We start from the raw sequence: 22,450 nt of genomic DNA, 5'->3' as shown, positions 1-22,450 counted from the left end.
TACTTAGTCCTAGACAACGTACATTCACTTCTACCCGGTCCACTCTACCCGATCGCTGCACAACGACTACCACACAACCCCGGTCTCTGCTTGCTAACCTAGCAGGAATCATCCTACCAGAACCTGTCCAGAAGAATTCCGGATAGTAGGAGGCTCCTATTGTTTGAGCTATGACCTAGAGGTCGGCGCAGCTGGCTATCGTTCGCGGCTACTGATAGATTACGCGCGCCAATTTCAAATCTATAGAGGCACTCGCCGTAATCTTTACTGAAAATGTCTTAATTATACAAAAAATTTTGAAAAGTTTGAATTTTGTAGGTTTATGCAGTTTAAAGATTACAATTTTTATCCTTAAAAGATAAAAAAATACAACACAAACAGGCATTGTCTGTAAATAAGACATTTCTTACCTATTTTGACGTGAAAACTCGAACGGAGATGTATAATAAAGTAATTTATGGACACCCTGTATAGTTAATAAGGCAAGAGAACTTACACGTATTAAAATGTTTGCTAATTTCTTGGCCGTAGCCAATTATCAATCTAAGGGTTGAAATAAAACACAAAGGCCAATTTTAGTCCATACCATATACAATATCTGTCTAATCTATGAATGGTTTATTTTAGCTCAAATATAACTCAGAGATAGTACAGAGTGTTTCTGAACAAGCTACCTTAGCGATGGCAGTTGGTTTGATCGGCTGATACCAGGGGAGGCAGATGTATGTTGTTTGCGGCCATGACGGCTTCGACTCTGTTAAACAGCCTATGCATTTCCGAAGAGTCCTGAATGTCTTGATTCCTCGTAAACAAGTTAATATTCCCTGTGAAAAATCACAACATCAACATACACACTAGGATATACTTTGTGATATTTTACGACTAAATTATTTGCTTCTTCCTTTAGAATTTTTTAATCCCTGCAACTTAATCTCAGTTTAGACTACTTTGTAAATATTTTTTGATGTTCGGAACACCATTAATTCTTAAACATTTCGAGATAATTAAACCATACAATTTTTAGATACGTTGCTGGTACTCAGGAATGTTGAATTGAAAAACCGGTCTTTTCACACACACACACACACACACACACACACACACACACACACACACACACACACACACACACACACACACACACACACACACACACACACACACACACACACACACACACACACACACACACACACACACACACACACACACACACACCACACACACACACACACACACACACACACACACACACACACACACACACACACACACACACACACACACACACACACACACACACACACACACACACACACACACACACACACACACACACACACACACACACACACACACACACACACACACACACACACACACACACACACACACACACACACACACACACACACACACCACACACACACACACACGCACGCACGCACGCACGCACGCACGCACGCACGCACACACGCACGCACGCGCACGCACGCACACACACACGCACGCACGCGCACACACACACGCACACGCACGCGCACGCACACGCACGCACACACGCACGCACGCACGCACGCACGTATATATATATATTGCAGTGGAATAGAATTACCATGCCTATAAAGAATTCTATTCCAGTTGTACGATTTTCTTATAAAATAGGTGCGAGTCATTTGTTATTAATCGGATTTAAGATCTTATTGAAACATAAATAGGGGTAGCACTAATAAATTTAATAATGTAAAAATAGAGGATTGAATTTGTTCCTACAAAAAAAGACATATGACACGTTTTTATCGATCGATTACAAACCGCAAAAATTAATGCTATTGACTAAGGGTGTATCACTCATGACAATCATAGCTCTAGACATCGTGGTTAACCTAAAAACTACGTTTTAAAGGAAAAAATAACTGTGTACATATATTTTATACTTTAATCGCTTATTATCCGCATTGAAAGAGAGTCAAGCTGACAGTTAACCATATCCAAATTTGAAATTTTGCCCAATAGCGCGCTAGTCGCAAGGCCGGATAACCCGGAGTTAGTCAGAGAGAAAATTTCTAATTTGAAAAAATTTTATTCTTGTTTAATTAATTTCAATACCATACATGCTCATGGTTAAGAAATTGAAGCTGATGTCAAGATTAACCGGAGGCGGATAAGCCAAAATTTTGAAACTAAAATAGTTAATGATATAAAAAGATTAAACTTCCAATATTTCCATGTTAGTCCACTCATAATATATGTATAATTAACAATAATGAATGGTAATGTCCTAGTTGACCAGGCCGGATAGGCTGTTTGATCGACAAGAGAAATTCCAATATGAATTTGGGATTTTGTATTCCTAGTTGGCACTTAAAAGTAAAAGTAACACTGGTCACATATGATTAATAAGATATGATTTTTTACAATTGTGATTAATAATGTTATAGTTGTATAAGATAAAAAGGAGTTGATCAACAAGAAAGATTTATATTTAAAAAAAAAAAAAATTAATAGCTTGGAATTTTTAATTGAGAGAGCATCTCTACTTTATACAAAAAAATGAAAAATGTATATTTTTATGAAATTATTCCTAAAACAAAAAATCTGTTTTGATAAAAAAGTGTCAATAATTTTTTATTTTACTACTGTTTAAATTTGTAGAATCAGATGCTAATAATTAAATAAATTGCTAAAATTTTAGGGCGTTCTTGTCTAAACAAAAGTTATTTTTATCCAAACAATTCATTCATAATATTGAATGTGAATAGAATATTTATAAATATGATGAATTCTACATCATATGTTTAGTTTCAATTCACTTACATTATGAACATCAATGCAAACAACATAATTAAAATACACAATATTCAATAATATATCTGACTTTAACAATTTACGTGTTTTATAATTTTGACAATTTACAAAGCCTGTTAGCATAAGTATCTTAACATTAGATTTAGCTTTTCGCGAAGTTAAATAAGTTGGCTAACAGACTCACACACATTACCCTTATCGTTAGAGACATATAATTTTATATACTTACGTAATTGATGTAAACCGTAGAAGTTTACACAGGAATACACGATACTGTAAGTATTATAGTCTGTCTCTAGAACCCAGTAAGGGACTATAACCTCTCCGTAGGCTAGAACAAATGAAATATATATGTAACAAAAACGTGATAAATTTCAATGCCGTCATATCCAGAAATTGAATAAACATTGAATATATTAATTACGAATCTCTGTATCAAAATCTAATTAAGAACTTAGTGTGAATTGTAATTCATTGATGTCAATTATTCATGTATTGAGTATTTTCAAGAATTCATTTGAAAGAAACAGCCTGGTAACAAATGTGACTAAGTTTTGCCTTCAGGAGCATCAAGATTAAGAGCACATTTGGGAGCACCTCCATATAAAGTTTGCGTAAAGCTGATAAATAGGACACCTGAAATTATTACACATTTTGCCTATTCTTAGTAATTAATATCTCCCTTGAAACGCCTCTTAAAAGGTGTTTGTTTCACTGTGATAAAAAGTCCATGTTAGGTCGCTATGAAGACAGTTGAATAACTCTAAACAACGCTAGAGTAGTTATATTAACATTGGTACAAAATATATTGAGTAATGTTGCGTAGCTACTACCAATTTGTCTGTTATACAGTTATTAATATCAATTAACATAATTTTAATACTTAAATATAGTTGAAAGCTATTACGAGTACAAACATACGTGGAACGTTAATGGTGACATTAAATATGCCCTCCTTTTTATTAGGGTCGGTTTCAACAGCTGTGATTTCGAACATGGTCAATTCCTTTAATCTAGAACAATAAAAACGAGGCAATAAGATGACAAGGTATTCGTCAAATGTATAAACATTTAGTACGGTTAAAGGCGTCTTTTTACACCATCTTTGATAGTTTGGACAAAGGTGAGGAATTTTTCAACCTCTTAGAAGAAAAAGAATAAGAGGAAGGGAAGATGAAGAGGAAGAGGAAGATGAAGAAGAAGAGGAAGAAGAAGAGGAAGAGGAAGATGAAGAAGAAAGAAGAAGAAGAATGAAGAAAGAGAAGAAAAGGAAGAGGAAGAAAAACTAGATGTTTAAGGACGAAGTTTTCTATTATACAAAAATTAGGGTTTATTTAGAATTATATGCAATTCTACACAAACAACGTAAAATATGTATATGTTATACAGAAATATGAATGAATGCATATAAAATATACATTGTTTATACACGTTAAATTACAGTTCAATATATTAATTATGAAGTAACCACATTGTGGAATTTTAGGGCAACAGTTACCACAATATTCTCGCCAAAAAGACACAGTATACATATAAATAAGAGCTTATCGTTAAAAATGTAAAACTTGTTTGAATTCATATAGCGTATACGTATAAAAATGTATATTTATTTCAATAAATAACGGCATTTCTTTGAATTATTTTCAATTTGCAATAAAGAAAATCCATTTGTATTATTATCATATTTACACCTGAAGAGAAAGAGATCGTTGGAATTGTAGCAAAAAGTTATAAAACATGATTTTGTATTCCACTTTGTGTCGAAGTTTTGTGTGTACTTACTTAAAGGTATATCTACCGTATAGCAACAGTTTTCCTAATAGAAGGTAGCTATGATAGGATGGGTTAATACAATTTGAATGTCAAGTTTAGCTCCAGTTTACCATACTCGTACCATTATATTGTCTCAGATTTGACTCCTGGAATCTGGAGTCATATTCGTCTGAAGAGATCCAAAGAAAGTCAGCGATGAAGCTCAAAACGAACCTTTATATCGACAGCGTGAGATACCAGATGGTGCAGTAAAAGGAAGGTGAACTGGAGCTAAACTCAACATTCAAATCTACTTTATAATTACCATATGTAAAATGTTGAATCAAAACATATAGTCATCCAAAAATATGTATATATATATATATATATGTGTGTTCATATATATATATATATATATATATATATATATATATATATATATATATATATATATACACACACACACACACAATAAAGATGTAACATACAGGATAAATAACTTTCTAAGTATTTCTAAATGCAAAATATTTTAAAATTGAAGTCTCTAAATTGACTAAAGCTCAAATGATAACAGGCAAAACCTCATCAAACACAGTTCTGTATATTTGCTGAAATATGAAAAATAATTTATAATATATTTTTAAAATGTCAACAAATAAAAATATAGATAAATAAAGTAGATAACATGTAGGGATGGATTGTTTTATGTTGTGTTGAATTTCTCAACTTTTCTCAAATTTTCTTACACATAATGAGTAACCACAAATTAAAACTATATTTATAAGACAATTTCTTTGTAGTTAGCAAAATTTTGAACTAAAAACCAAGAAATTTGGTATTATTACTTTTGTAACTTTAAAACTTCTGGGCTGATGACATTAACAGAAACAGTAAATCCAACTTGACAAGAGGCGTAAAAAAGTTTTAAGTATGAATTCCGTAGCAATATTTCAAAATAAATTAGTTTATTTGTACACAGATGATTTAAATGGAAAATGTTCATGATATAGAAGTTAAACTTACTCCGGACTGGTAATCCCTTGTGATGTCATATGTACTTCGTTTTTATCGTGATCATAAGTGAAAGTATCTTGATTGCATCTTCCTGCAAGTTCGATGGCCTTCTCAGTAGACGCTTGACCGTACCATGTTCCCATGTACTGTAACAGATTTCTTCATAGAGAATATGGTTTTCATGTACAGACGACATACAGAAGACTGTTTATATTAGAGTACACTTCATATACATAGCCTCCTTAATCTCGTCTGAACGCTACCTGAATGGTACCATAATTTTCATAGCATTGTGAAATTGTAGATTGAAAAATAAAAATAATTATACTCACATCATGGAGCGAAAAGTCCTCTTGAACTCGTACAGAATCTGGGCAAATCTCCACACCTGACTCGACTCCTTGTGTTTCGTGAAGAAAAATGAAAACTGCGAATAATGAAATGTACTTCCTAAAAAATAAAAATTGGTATTAAGCTATTATAGTTTAGCGTCATTATGTCGTGAGTGAATATATAACCACTATTTACTATCCTAGCAATTTTTGGGTTAGATATTGAATGAATTAACCACTGATTTTGGAAACATTTTAGATATATGTGTGTGTGTGTGTGTGTGTATTTTGAGGCAGTAAAATATATATGCGGAATAAATATAATGTTGCTGCAAGGGAAGATTAAAGTAAAGTTGTGATTATAAAGTGTTTCGTTATTAGAAAACCGCGTTTTATATTTATTGAAATATGATTTTATCTCTCTATAAGAGTTTTAAGTTTTCTATATTTGAGAAATTTTTATTCACTTATAAAATGTGTTTAATGTTTGAGTCACTATAGTTAGTCATTTTACACTAAATAAAATACCTAACGATTTCTTTAAAAACATAATATACTTATTGTTCGACATGAGTTTTATGAGAGAAATACAAATTTATTATATATATTTAAAATTTATGCTTATTAAAAGGGTGCAGTGACTATAGTCAATATTTTGCACAAATAGTATTATTTTTATATTATTTATAAATAACTAAATTGGTAAAAATTGATAAAACTTTACGTATTGGCGATATATCGTACAATCCCATTAGGTCCGATAAATGAGTGCTGTTCAATTATGTATAAATTGGTATTAGCCAAGTAAATACAATTACACTCGTTAATTGAACCAATTCAATTAAGTAACACTTAATTTGACAAAAAATTACTACATAATCAATACATTACACATGTTCGGAACCTATTCGTATGCAATAACGTATTTGGAGAATCTACAGTACTAATACATAAATAGAAGTCGTACAATACCCGTATATGGTGTTAGGTTTTTAATTTCTTTAATCACTATTTTTATACACTTCACTTAAAATCTATTTATAATATTTATAATTAGATAATAATATTTATTTAATATTAATTTACGAATCCGAATGTCTTAATATTTATTTACGAATCTGATGAACGTCTGAATTACCACAGAAACATTTTTAACAATTGTAGAGATTTATCGTGTTCAGAATAGTTCTTTGATAACTTGTATAACCAACCAATGCTCATTAAATTTATCGGATATATTCGCAATTTGTTATTCTATTTGTTATTTAGTTAGGAGAAATAAGCTTCACTAACGCTCAGCCAATTAGAGTCCGCTGAAGTAATGTTGTCTTGTAATCAATATGAGTAGACTTTGGTCGAGGTAACTCAAAAACCAGACTGAGAATGAGGCAATGAGTGTGCGAGTGTTAAAATTAGAAATACAGAATAACGGTGCGAATGTTAAGTTTAGCTCCAGTTCACCTTCCTCTTAAGTACAGCATCTGAAATCTGATGTCACAGACTTGACTCCTGAAATCTGGAGTCATGTTCGTCTGAATGGGTTCAAAATTAGTTGGCGACGAGTAATGAAGAAGCCTAAAACGAACCCTGCAATCTACGTGAAGAGGTATTTTCAATTGTACACCTGATGAGACAATGAGAATACCTCTTCACCTAGATTGCACTACTTTTTGTAATCTGAGCATCTCTCATGACGAAACGATGCGGCAGGTTCGTTTTGAGCTCCTTCGTTCTTCGTCGCCGATTATTTTTGGATCCATTCAGACCAACATGACCTCAGATTTCAGGGGTCAAGTCTGCAACAGCATCATCTTTCAGATGCTGCACTTAAGAGGAAGGTGAACTGAAGCTAAACTCAACATTCGCATTGTTATTCTGTATTTCTAATTCTAACACTCGCGCAGCCATTGCCTCATTCTCAGTCTGGTTTTTGAGTTACCTCAACCAAACTCCAGTCATATTGGTTTCAAGACAACATTACTTCAGCGGACTCTAATTGGCTGAGCGCTAGTGAAGCTTATTTCTCCTAACTATCCTTAATATATCTCGAGAAAGTTTTTATGCGAAGACTAAACTTTGCATAACAATTATTTTCCACATTGACAAGGATTAAAGTGATGGTCCATCCATAGGAATTGGCTATGTCATTGAAGTCTCAGTAGTAGACGGCATAATGTCTCTTGTATGCGGGGGATGTGCTAATTTGTCAATACGATTATTCGCCCCTCTGTCTTTTCACAGGACATATAAATATGAAATAAGCTATAGAATTGAAATTTTGCATGCAACCTGAGGCGAACTACAAACTCTTATATTTAATTAGAGACATTCTCAAACTTTGTTACGGTGCTAAGCAAATTTTTAAATCGCTAATTATTGATGGAGAGTATTAGGCTTCTGAGATTTTTCATTTCTATGGCAACTTAAAAGTGCATACTGTGTCTACAATCATTTTACACCTAACACCCTGTAAACCCTCCAACTTTTATTCTCACATATTATTCAAATACATTTCATACAAATTTTCAATAGTTCATAACGAAAATCTGTTCAGGCTGGACCTGTCATGTCGACGGGTTCAGCCACTGACGCTCAATTAAGCGACATGGAGACAAATCAGGCGATTGCATTCATAATAGCCAGTGAACATAACTACACTTTACAAAATGACAATGAAAATAAAAGAAAAATTTATAGAACTTGAAAAAGAAAACAATGACAACTCCAAAAACTTCTGTTGATCACAACATGCAACAACACAAAAACCACATATACACTCTATAAAACCTGAAAAATACTGGACCCTTTGAGATTATTGTACAAGACAAGAAAAGAAATAAAATGAATCCATTTACCATTGGCAAAATACTAAAACAGCACTACACGGATATTGAACACATCTCACGTGCAGGTAAAAAAACTTATCCATTGTGTGTACTAACTTTACGGCAGCAAATAACCCTAGTTAACTCGCAACATCTATTAGAATATAATGTATTTGTACCCTCCATTAGAGTTCATACCATAGGCGTAGTGTACGCTGAATCGGAGGTAAGTGAAACAGGAAATAATGCAAGAGGCATCATCCAACTATTCCAGCATACATGCTGGAGAGGATCAGACGACGAGTTAATGAACAACTCATTAACACTCATTTTATTAAAATTACATTTGAATCTGAGAAAACTTCCTAACCATGTATATTTGAATTTTGTTCGCATGAAGGTAGACCCTTACATGATTCGTGTAGTAAAACAATGTTATAGATGTTTTGCATATGGACACGTGGCAAGTTCCCCTTCTGCAATAGAGATAGAATCTGTAGGGACTGTGCAGGCCCTTTCCATACAGAGCCATGTCAAACACCTCGTAAATGTATTCATTTGCGGTGCACAAACACAGCAGCAATTCTAAATTTCTGCCCCGAATACGTACGACAAAAAAAAAATATAAAAGACAGAATGAGTATCATGAAGGAAAGCTATCACATTTCCTCACAATTTTTTCCCATCACCTACAAAAAAAAAACAGGTAAATATACAAAAAGTTTATCCTATACACAGGCCGCTCAATTGGACCTAGCTGATGATGAATCCTACCCATGCTTGCCATCCTCCAAAGCCTCTACTCCAAGTAGCCAGATAACTGTAAGCAACAAATACACACCTCTATTGTCAATCAGAGAAACCAAACACCTACAACTACCAACCCCCTGCTAGAGAAATTTAAGGTCAATACACCTAAACAGTATTAGGCCCTAATAGGATTAATGTCATGCATACGCCTAGATCTACGGTTGATAGATCAAACAACCCTCCACCAAGCCGGTTCAGATATAGACAGACTCAGCGCACAAGGAAAGATCACATCTTTCATCACTCCTGAAAAACAAAACTCGAGGAAATAAGAGGTAAGCTTAATTCAAGCACAATAACAAGTCTTAAACAAGTTGATGAAATTATAGTAATTTTTATGAACAGTGATTCAACTGTTCAAACAAAAGACGTGCTCATTAAACTAACAAAACCAAACCTAACACTTAGGAAACTCATCAAATAGTAAAACAACACTCGATTAAATCGCCAGATAAAAATGGCAGTAAGTAAACTTAACTTAATACAATGGAACGCTAGATCTCTTAAGCCTAAATGGCCAAGAGATAATGCAAAAATGTTTGCAAAAAAAAGAAATACACATTGGTATTATACAAGAGACCTGGTTACAAAAGGATGATATTCTATCCGATAATAATTACACAATATGCCATCTTGATAGATTGGATGGATATGGTGGCACTGCTTTTATTATTCACAATACAATCTCCTACAACATCATCTCTTAGAAACATAATGATAGCACAACCCAACTTCAGGCTATACAGGTGAATTAATTACAATAGGCCTATTAATATTTATAATATATACTGTACTAATAAGAAGATAAACAATAATCTCTGGGCACAAATCAACTCTTCAGTAAGGACACAGGTTATACCTTGCTGTGTGGTGATTTTAATGCTCACCACCCATACTGGAATGCCACGCAAGCAAACAACAGGGGATGTAGAATATTTAATGAATACAACCAATCTCAATTCATACTATTAAATAATAATAAAACACACCACTATACCAACTATGTACCATTCAGGGCATCCACCATTGACCTCACCTTTCGCCACTCCCAAACTTCATGCTTTGCTAGAAGAATGGGTGGTAAGTAATGATCCATTAGGAAGCAACCATCTACCAATTTTTTATGAAATTTAATACTTGCCCTATTAGTTATAACTATGACATTTAATTCCATGTGTGTAAAAACTAAGCAATAAAAGGAACTTCAAAAAGGCTGACTGGGCGCTATATACAGAAACTGTAGAAAAACAGGTAAACGAACACTACCATCTATACCACTAGATGTACAATGGGATGAAATACTCAATATCAGAGTTAGCAGCTGACAAAGCAATACCAAGGTATAATATATCCAACAGAGCAGGTTTTAACACCAAAAAAATGGTGGAATGAGGAATGCTCTCAAGCTGATGCCCTTAGACGGTTAGCTTTTAAAAAGTTTAAAAATAACATGACAGCAGTTAATTGTCAATATTATCAAACCACACAATTGAAAGCCAGGGAAATTATCAGGAAAGCCAAAAAGGAAGGATGGGAAAAAAATTGTGTCAGGAAATAAGTAGTTAAAAATAATTCCTCATTTGCTTGGAAAATAGTTAAAAGACTAAAATCTTATACAAAACGTAAGTTACACCATCCATATTAAGCAGACCAAAACTTATGTGAAAAATTTATGTGTCACATAGTCCCAGATCATGTACCAATGGAACATGAAGTAAGAGGTAGCTCTAGCAATAACTCTTCCGAAAACTCTGAAAAAATAGAAAATAGTTTTAGTATTAAGGAATTGAATGTAGCAATAGAATCTAAAAGGAAAGATACTGCACCATGGTTTTGGACGAAATATCCTACAGTATGTTACGCCACCTCTACCAAATAATGCACGACTATACATACTGACAATATTCAACAATATTTGGAATGGAATCACTGATCTACCAAGTAAGTTGGAAACAATTTAAAATTATAGCACTTCTCAAAAAAGATAAAGACAAACAATTGGAAACTTCATATAGGCCTATAGCATTAATACCATGTGTTTTAAAAACTGCTCAATACTATGATTAAAAATAGATTGGAATGGTACATTGAAAAGTCAAACATCTTACCTAGTACTCAATATGGGTTCAGAAAAAAAATAGGATGCAATGATTACTTGATAAATTTTGTAGCAGATATTCAAACTTCACTAACCTTCAATGAAACAACTATTGCAACCTCACTAGACTTATCCAATGCATATGATACAGTTTTTTATACCAGAGTTGATAAACAAGTTGAAGTACTACAACATTCCATCAAAGTTTTGTGACTTATATTAACTCATGGCTCATAAACAGACAAATGACTCGTCATTAGTCCTAAGTTTATCATAACTAGGTATACTAATAGAGGATTGCCCCAAGGCAGTGTGCTCAGTCCTTTATTGTTTGCACTATATATAGCGCAAATAAAATGTTCATATTTGGTATATGTACCTTGTAAAAATCACTTCAATTTGCAGATGATATAATGATTTATTCATCTGGAAAAACTTGTAGAAAACAGTACGGACCAAATGTTCAAAAACGCACTAAGCAGAATCCAAAGGAACTTCAACCAACTTCCACTTGGAGTTTAACGCTACTAAAAGCAAGGTAATTATATTCTCACGCAAGCAAAACACTAACGTCGAAATACAGTTAATAATCATATGACCAAGTGATTCCTACTGTAAATTGCATTAAGCTCTTACGTATACTTATAGATAATAAGTTAAACTTTAAGAATCACATCAACAATACTTCCTTAAAATGCCAGAAAGATATTAGGAATTATAAAATTCCATTGTATGTGGTTCAAAGGGCGCAACACCAGAGTTTGCAGTGAATAGTTATAAAAGTTTGATAAGAAAGTAAGTTAGACTATGGATCATTTTTGTTTGGTCATGTCTGTAACAAAGAATTGAAGAAACTAGATGCAATACAAAACCAAGCTTTAAGAATATCATTAGGGGCATTTAAGACCACTCCAATCATTTGCTCTACAAACTGAAGCTAACATACTACATTAAATATCAGAAGATCAATACTTACAGATAAGTTAGTTTATAAAATATTATCAGAACAATGTCATCCTGCATACAGAAGTCTCATGTTTCTCAACATGCTAACTGAATGTAGACCATATTGGAGAAGGAAGACTAAACTATTGTATTTACACTCCCTTACAAAAAAAATCAATTCTTTTGACCCAAACTTATCACTTAAAGAAAGCTGTAAAACCTTCTGGGACTTTTAAAACAACCTATATTAAACAATGGACAATGAAATAAAATTTGTCTTCACACTCGAATATCCAAAAAAGGTAAGCAACAACACTATTGTAAAAACAACGTTTTCTCGAAGTAACCTCAGAGAAAATATACAAACAATCGCTAAAAATATATACAGATGGATCAAAAACCGAGAATGGTGCTGGTGCAGCGTCTACATTCCAGAATTGGATTATCAGAGGTAAGTTCTCCCTGCAAGAAGGAATATCCAGCTACTCAGCTGAGCTTATAGCCATATTGCAAGCAACCTTCACATCGCCACCATCAGACAAAAAGACATCATAATATTCTCGATTCACAAGCAAGCCATAACAGCACTGAGTAACGTATACAACTACTCCAAAGGGGAAGGTATTCCGGTGAGTATCATAATAGACAGTGGCAAGAAGAACGTCACTTTTCACTGGGTTCCAGCACACGTAGGTATTTATCATAACGAATATATAGATAACCTAGCAAAAACAAGCCATAGGCAGACGGCACAAAATTGTTCAATATTTACATCCCAAACATCTGACTTCAAAGTCTATCAACAAAGGCAGTATGCAGTAGCATATAAGCAGGTATGCCAAACGTACACCAAAAGCGGCACGTACAAAGAAGAAATAGAAAGTACGACGGCCATAGCCCTTGGTTCATCATGACAAACTTCAAAAGGTGGGAGATTAGTCAATGTAATTAGAATTGAGATTTGGACATGCTCGGGTCAATACAAAGTTGTTTGACATCAAACAAATATTTCACACCACTTTGTTTAAGTTGTACCCTCGCTGAACGAGAATACCTTGACCACGTTATTCTACGATGCCCAGCCTACGAGTTTGCGAAGAGACCTGTGCTTTAAGATATTAAATAATCTACTTAGATCACATACAATAATACAATACAATAATATGAATTTGATTGATATATTAAAACTTCATAACATAGAAATATACAAGGAACTCAACCAATTTTTAAAACAAATAAAAAAACACATATAGCTTCAAAGACAGTACTCCAACATATATGTCTCCCTGGATATATGTCTCCCTGGAAAAAAATAAATATTCAATGAAAATCCATAGTAAAACACAAAATAACATATGTTATGGCAGAAGTTTAACCCCCAGAGAACCACGGAGGCGTCATGGGAATTCCACCCGAGCCTGTTTAATTAAACGAAGAGAGAAAAAAAAAAAAAAAAAAAATACACCTTAAAGTCCATTTTTATGTAACAAATTGATGACCTTTTAAATAGCCTATAATATCATTAAGTTTATAATAATCTGTAAAAATATTGAATATATTGATAAAAAGAAGCAATTGATAACGAAATGCTGTAGATGGAGCTTACATTGGTTACTATTACCATTAACTTACATTAAAACATAAAACCAATATTTAATGCTTTTATTTTTTGTGAGGCCTTTCGATAGCGAGGCTATCTTCTTCAGACACATCACAAAAGTAACTACAAAAGAAAGGCCTCACAAAAAAAAATCAAAGTATTAAATATTGGTTTTATGTTTTAATGTAAGTTAGTTGATAACGAGTTAGATTATAGACGTATATAAGTTACAATCAAGAACTGAATCGTTAATAAGCAAGATATTATCAAATATTATGCAATTAATTAATTAATTAGTTAGTTTGCTATTATGTGAACTGCTTATAGCTATATAATCCAATTTCATACTTTAACAAAAAACTCTTTTAGCAGAAGTAGCGCTAAAAAAAGTTTTTTTACAAAATGCATTACCTTAAAACAGCAATTTCTATAAGTATAGTTTTTTCATTAGTTTGACTGTAAAACTAATTTAATTTTAATTTACTACGCATGTAAACTTCTTTGTTGTATTAACCTTAAAAATGTAGCCACATATTAACTTACCTCATTTTTGTGGAATAGAAAATTATGAAATTAAAAAAATATGATTTGAACTGGGAAAGTTTCCTACAATCAGTTATCACCACACAGCATTAGTATTATCTCAGTATTTATAGCTCTAAAAACTCATTTTAGAACAATAGATACGGCTGATTGACTCCATTATGTACGCTATATTCATGCAAATTTGTCACGGTTATCTACGGTAAAGTTTAGCTTCCTACAAACATTTAGCCGTGACGATCTTACCAACTTCATACAATACATAATTATAGTTCCACAAAGCCAACCGTCAAACAATTGGTTCTTAAGGGTTCTTAGAATTAAACTGTAAAAGAAAATATTGTTTGAAAGTGGATTTTAAATTTAGAACATATCAAGTCTATAGCTCTCTCTCTCTCTCTCTCTCTCTCTCTCTCTCTCTCTCTCTCTCCTCTCTCTTCTCTCTCTCTCTCTCTCTCTCTTCTCCCTCCCTCTCTCTCTCCTCCCTTTCTCTGTCTACCTCCTCCCTCCTCTCTCTCTCTCTTTCACTCTCTCTCTATACTTCGTTCTTGAGATATCCAGCGTAAAAGAGACAAGTACATAGACAGACGGACAGAAAAGGAATATTGCAAGATTCCTTACTGATAATTAAGAAAAATATGAAGAAAATTTAAGATTATAGCTTAGTTTATTTTCCTAGATACCATTAGAAGTTATAGGCTTTGATAATTCTTAGCCAAATCCCGTGGAGGGGCGTGCATTATCAAACTCTGTGTTGTCTATATAAAAATAAACTGTTAAGACGGGGTATCAAAGTACCTGATGGATTATAATAAAAGTCTTAACTATCAATCCACAAAATAACATGTTAAATTGACGATACTACTCAAGTCGTTTTTAAAAAATACGTTTATTCTCGATAGTGTAATCTTTGCCATCAAGGTTACTCTTAAGTACTATTCAAAAACGTTCGTTAACGCTCAGCTTAATCCTATGGAGTGACATGAACCATCATCAAACAATATGTTATCTATATAAAAATATCCTGACGTAACAGGGCATCAAAGTACCTGATCAATTGCAACGAAAGTCTTATCTATAAATCTACCAAATAAATGTGTATGATAGTACTCAGTTTGGTTTGGGTGGTTGGTCATCAGTATTACAAAACTTTATTGGTGAAAAAAAGTAAATGAAGTATAATGATGCATGTAAGAGGTTAAAAGTCAAAAAATTGACTTCAAAAAGAGTTATTTTAATTTTTTCTAAAATAACCATGTTTTAAACATATTACAGTGTCTGTGTTCAAATCCAAAAATTCAAAAATTCAAAAAGTCTGTGTTCAATGTTCAATACGCAACACTTGAGTGACTACTTTTGATGTTTGTACAATAGGTGTTGTAAGTCTGTGTTCAATGTTCAATACGCAACACTTGAGTCACTGCTTTGGATGTTTGTACAATAGGTGTTGTAGGTCTGTGTTCAATGTCCAATACGCAACACTTGAGTCACCGCTTTTGATGTTTGTACAATATGTGTTGTAGGTCTGTGTTCAATGTTCAATACGCAACACTTGAGTGACCTACAAAAATCACAAATGACAATCACCTACAAAAAAACAGGTAAATATACAAAAAGTTTATCCTATACACAGGCCGCTCAATTGGACCTAGCTGATGATGAATCCTACCCATGCTTGCCATCCTCCAAAGCCTCTACTCCAAGTAGCCAGATAACTGTAAGCAACAAATACACACCTCTGTTGTCAATCAGAGAACCAAACACCTGCAACTACCAACCCCCTGCTAGAGAATTTAAGGTCAATACACCTAACAGTATTAGGCCTAATAGGATTAATGTCATGCATACGCCTAGATCTACGGTTGATAGATCAAAACAAACCCTCCACCAAGCCGGTTCAGATAGACAGACTCAGCGCACAAGAAAGATCACATCTTTCATCACTCCTGAAAACAAAACTCGAGGAAATAAGAGGTAAGCTTAATTCAAGCACAATAACAAGTCTTAAACAAGTTGATGAAATTATAGTAATTTTTATGAACAGTGATTCAACTGTTCAAACAAAGACGTGCTCATTAACTAACAAAACCAAACCTAACTTAGGAAACTCATCAAATAGTAAACAACACTCGATTAAATCGCCAGATAAAAATGGCAGTAAGTAAACTTAACTTAATACAATGGAACGCTAGATCTCTTAAGCCTAAATGGCCAGAGATAATGCAAATGTTTGCAAAAAAAGAAATACACATTGGTATTATACAAGAGACCTGGTTACAAAAGGATGATATTCTATCCGATAATAATTACACAATATGCCATCTTGATAGATTGGATGGATATGGTGGCACTGCTTTTATTATTCACAATACAATCTCCTACAACATCATCTTAGAACATAATGATAGCACAACCCAACTTCAGGCTATACAGGTGAATAATTACAATAGGCCTATTAATATTTATAATATATACTGTACTAATAAGAAGATAAACAATAATCTCTGGCACAATCAACTCTTCAGTAAGGACACAGGTTATACCTTGCTGTGTGGTGATTTTAATGCTCACCACCCATACTGGAATGCCACGCAAGCAAACAACAGGGGATGTAGAATATTTAATGAATACAACCAATCTCAATTCATACTATTAAATAATAATAAACACACCACTATACCAACTATGTACCATCAGGCATCCACCATTGACCTCACCTTCGCCACTCCCAAACTTCATGCTTTGCTAGAAGAATGGGTGGTAAGTAATGATCCATTAGGAAGCAACCATCTACCAATTTTTATGAAATTTAATACTTGCCCTATTAGTTATAACTATGACATTAATTCCATGTGTGTAAAACTAAGCAATAAAAGGAACTTCAAAAAGGCTGACTGGGCGCTATATACAGAAACTGTAGAAAAACAGGTAAACGAACTACCAGCTATACCACTAGATGTACAATGGGATGAAATACTCAATATCAGAGTTAGCAGCTGACAAAGCAATACCAAGGTATAATATATCCAACAGAGCAGGTTTTACACCAAAAAAATGGTGGAATGAGGAATGCTCTCAAGCTGATGCCCTTAGACGGTTAGCTTTTAAAAAGTTTAAAAATAACATGACAGCAGTTAATTGTCAATATTATCAAACCACACAATTGAAAGCCAGGGAAATTATCAGGAAAGCCAAAAAGGAAGGATGGGAAAAATTGTGTCAGGAAATAAGTAGTAAAAATAATTCCTCATTTGCTTGGAAAATAGTTAAAAGACTAAAATCTTATACAAACGTAAGTACACCATCCATATTAGCAGACCAAAACTTATGTGAAAAATTTATGTGTCACATAGTCCCAGATCATGTACCAATGGAACATGAAGTAAGAGGTAGCTCTAGCAATAACTCTTCCGAAAACTCTGAAAAAATAGAAAATAGTTTTAGTATTAAGGAATTGAATGTAGCAATAGAAATCTAAAAGGAAAGATACTGCACCAGGTTTGGACGAAATATCCTACAGTATGTTACGCCACCTACCAAATAATGCACGACTATACATACTGACAATATTCAACAATATTTGGAATGGAATCACTGATCTACCAAGTAAGTGGAAACAATTTAAAATTATAGCACTTCTCAAAAAAGATAAAGACAAACAATTGGAAACTTCATATAGGCCTATAGCATTAATACCATGTGTTTTAAAACTGCTCAATACTATGATTAAAAATAGATTGGAATGGTACATTGAAAAGTCAAACATCTTACCTAGTACTCAATATGGGTTCAGAAAAAAAATAGGATGCAATGATTACTTGATAAATTTTGTAGCAGATATTCAAACTTCACTAACCTTCAATGAAACAACTATTGCAACCTCACTAGACTTATCCAATGCATATGATACAGTTTTTATACCAGAGTTGATAAACAAGTTGAAGTACTACAACATTCCATCAAAGTTTGTGACTTATATTAACTCATGGCTCATAAACAGACAAATGACTCTCATTAGTCCTAAGTTTATCATAACTAGGTATACTAATAGAGGATTGCCCCAAGGCAGTGTGCTCAGTCCTTTATTGTTTGCACTATATATAGCGCAAATAAATGTTCATATTTGGTATATGTACCTTGTAAAATCACTTCAATTTGCAGATGATATAATGATTTATTCATCTGGAAAACTTGTAGAAACAGTACGACCAAATGTTCAAAACGCACTAAGCAGAATCCAAAGGAACTTCAACCAACTTCACTTGGAGTTTAACGCTACTAAAAGCAAGGTAATTATATTCTCACGCAAGCAAAACACTAACGTCGAAATACAGTTAATAATCAATGACCAAGTGATTCCTACTGTAAATTGCATTAAGCTCTTACGTATACTTATAGATAATAAGTTAAACTTTAAGAATCACATCAACAATACTTCCTTAAAATGCCAGAAAGATATAGGAATTATAAAATCCATTGTATGTGGTTCAAAGGGCGCAACACCAGAGTTTGCAGTGAATAGTTATAAAAGTTTGATAAGAAGTAAGTTAGACTATGGATCATTTTTGTTTGGTCATGTCTGTAACAAAGAATTGAAGAAACTAGATGCAATACAAAACCAAGCTTTAAGAATATCATTAGGGGCATTTAAGACCACTCCAATCATTGCTCTACAAACTGAAGCTAACATACTACCATTAAATATCAGAAGATCAATACTTACAGATAAGTTAGTTTATAAAATATTATCAGAACAATGTCATCCTGCATACAGAAGTCTCATGTTTCTCAACATGCTAACTGAATGTAGACCATATTGGAGAAGGAAGACTAAACTATTGTATTTACACTCCCTTACAAAAAATCAATTCTTTTTGACCCAAACTTATCACTTAAAGAAAGCTGTAAAACCTTCTGGGACTTTAAACAACCTATATTAACAATGGACAATGAAATAAAATTTGTCTTCACACTCGAATATCCAAAAAAGGTAAGCAACAACACTATTGTAAAACAACGTTTTCTCGAAGTAACCTCAGAGAAAATATACAAACAATCGCTAAAAATATATACAGATGGATCAAAAACCGAGAATGGTGCTGGTGCAGCGTTCTACATTCCAGAATTGGATATCAGAGGTAAGTTCTCCCTGCAAGAAGGAATATCCAGCTACTCAGCTGAGCTTATAGCCATATTGCAAGCAACCTTCACACTCGCCACCATCAGACAAAAAGACATCATAATATTCTCCGATTCACAAGCAGCCATAACAGCACTGAGTAACGTATACAACTACTCCAAAGGGGAAGGTATTCCGGTGAGTATCATAATAGACAGTGGCAAGAACGTCACTTTTCACTGGGTTCCAGCACACGTAGGTATTTATCATAACGAATATATAGATAACCTAGCAAAACAAGCCATAGCAGACGGCACAAAATTGTTCAATATTTACATCCCAACATCTGACTTCAAAGTCTATCAACAAAGGCAGTATGCAGTAGCATATAAGCAGGTATGCAAACTTACACCAAAAGCGGCATGGTACAAAGAAATAGAAAGTACGACCGGCCATAGCCCTTGGTTCATCATGACAAACTTCAAAAGGTGGGAGATAGTCAATGTAATTAGAATGAGATTTGGACATGCTCGGGTCAATACAAAGTTGTTTGACATCAAACAATATTTCACACCACTTTGTTTAAGTTGTACCCTCGCTGAACGAGAATACCTTGACCACGTTATTCTACGATGCCCAGCCTACGAGTTTGCGAGAGACCTGTGCTTTAAGATATTAAATAATCTACTTAGATCACATACAATAATACAATACAATAATATGAATTTGATTGATATATTAAAACTTCATAACATAGAAATATACAAGGAACTCAACCAATTTTTAAAACAAATAAAAAAACACATATAGCTTCAAAGACAGTACACCAACATATATGTCTCCCTGGATATATGTCTCCCTGGAAAAATAAATATTCAATGAAAATCCATAGTAACACAAAATAAACATATGTATGGCAGAAGTTTAACCCCCAGAGAACCACGAGGCGTCATGGGAATTCACCCGAGCCTGTTTAATTAAACGAAGAGAGAAAAAAAAAAAAAAAAAAAATACACCTTAAAGTCCATTTTTATGTAACAAATTGATGACCTTTTAAATAGCCTATAATATCATTAAGTTTATAATAATCTGTAAAAATATTGAATATATTGATAAAAAGAAGCAATTGATAACGAAATGCTGTAGATGGAGCTTACATTGGTTACTATTACCATTAACTTACATTAAAACATAAAACCAATATTTAATGCTTTTATTTTTTGTGAGGCCTTTCGATAGCGAGGCTATCTTCTTCAGACACATCACAAAAGTAACTACAAAAGAAAGGCCTCACAAAAAAAAATCAAAGTATTAAATATTGGTTTTATGTTTTAATGTAAGTTAGTTGATAACGAGTTAGATTATAGACGTATATAAGTTACAATCAAGAACTGAATCGTTAATAAGCAAGATATTATCAAATATTATGCAATTAATTAATTAATTAGTTAATTTGCTATTATGTGAACTGCTTATAGCTATATAATCCAATTTCATACTTTAACAAAAAACTCTTTTAGCAGAAGTAGCGCTAAAAAAAGTTTTTTTACAAAATGCATTACCTTAAAACAGCAATTTCTATAAGTATAGTTTTTTCATTAGTTTGACTGTAAAACTAATTTAATTTTAATTTACTACGCATGTAAACTTCTTTGTTGTATTAACCTTAAAAATGTAGCCACATATTAACTTACCTCATTTTTGTGGAATAGAAAATTATGAAATTAAAAAAATATGATTTGAACTGGGAAAGTTTCCTACAATCAGTTATCACCACACAGCATTAGTATTATCTCAGTATTTATAGCTCTAAAAACTCATTTTAGAACAATAGATACGGCTGATTGACTCCATTATGTACGCTATATTCATGCAAATTTGTCACGGTTATCTACGGTAAAGTTTAGCTTCCTACAAACATTTAGCCGTGACGATCTTACCAACTTCATACAATACATAATTAATAGTTTCCACAAAGCCAACCGTCAAACAATTGGTTCTTAAGGGTTCTTAGAATTAAACTGTAAAAGAAAATATTGTTTGAAAGTGGATTTTTAATTTTGAAGATTCCTTACTAATAATTGAAGAAAATTTAAGATTATAGCTTAGTTTATTTTCCTAGATACCATTAGAAGTTATAGGCTTTGATAATTCTTAGCCAAATCCCGTGGAGGGGCGTGCATTATCAAACTCTGTGTTGTCTATATAAAAATAAACTGTTAAGACGGGGTATCAAAGTACCTGATGGATTATAATAAAAGTCTTAACTATCAATCCACAAAATAAACATGTTAAATTGACGATACTACTCAAGTCGTTTTAAAAAATACGTTTATTCTCGATAGTGTAATCTTTGCCATCAAGGTTACTCTTAAGTATTATGGAGAGTGACATGAACCATCATCAAACAATATGTTATCTATATAAAATATCCTGACGTAACAGGGCATCAAAGTACCTGATCAATTGCAACGAAAGTCTTATCTATAAATCTACCAAATAAATGTGTATGATAGTACTCAGTTTGGTTTGGGTGGTTGGTCATCAGTATTACAAAACTTTTGGGTGAAAAAAGTAAATGAAGTATAATGATGCATGTAAGAG

General features: G+C 33.2%; 1 protein-coding gene across 1 annotated transcript; it reads right to left on the bottom strand.

Annotated features, from left to right (window-relative positions):
- Window positions 1-573: 573 nt before the first annotated feature.
- LOC124365159 (apolipoprotein D-like) lies at window positions 574-14,815 on the bottom strand. Its single transcript, XM_046821113.1, has 6 exons — window positions 14,728-14,815; window positions 5,907-6,024; window positions 5,584-5,720; window positions 3,730-3,821; window positions 3,038-3,139; window positions 574-824 (listed from the first exon to the last, which is right to left on the bottom strand). Exons 1-6 carry the CDS (start codon window positions 14,730-14,732, stop codon window positions 676-678), a joined length of 603 nt encoding a protein of 200 aa, XP_046677069.1. The 5' UTR covers window positions 14,733-14,815; the 3' UTR covers window positions 574-675.
- Between the last annotated feature and the right edge of the window lie 7,635 nt (window positions 14,816-22,450).

The sequence above is a fragment of the Homalodisca vitripennis genome, chromosome 6 (genome assembly GCF_021130785.1).
Source record: "Homalodisca vitripennis isolate AUS2020 chromosome 6, UT_GWSS_2.1, whole genome shotgun sequence".
NCBI lineage: Eukaryota > Metazoa > Arthropoda > Insecta > Hemiptera > Cicadellidae > Homalodisca > Homalodisca vitripennis.
The sequence above is the reverse complement of the archived record's forward strand: the minus strand, read 5'-3'. Positions and strand labels throughout refer to the sequence as shown.

Coding starts and splice junctions, on each gene's coding strand:
- LOC124365159 (XM_046821113.1), bottom strand. Junction 3,822..5,583: donor CAAGGGATTACCAGTCCGGA/GTAAGTTTAACT, acceptor TTATTGTTCTAG/ATTAAAGGAATTGACCATGT. Junction 3,140..3,729: donor TGTCACCATTAACGTTCCAC/GTATGTTTGTAC, acceptor CATTTGTTCTAG/CCTACGGAGAGGTTATAGTC.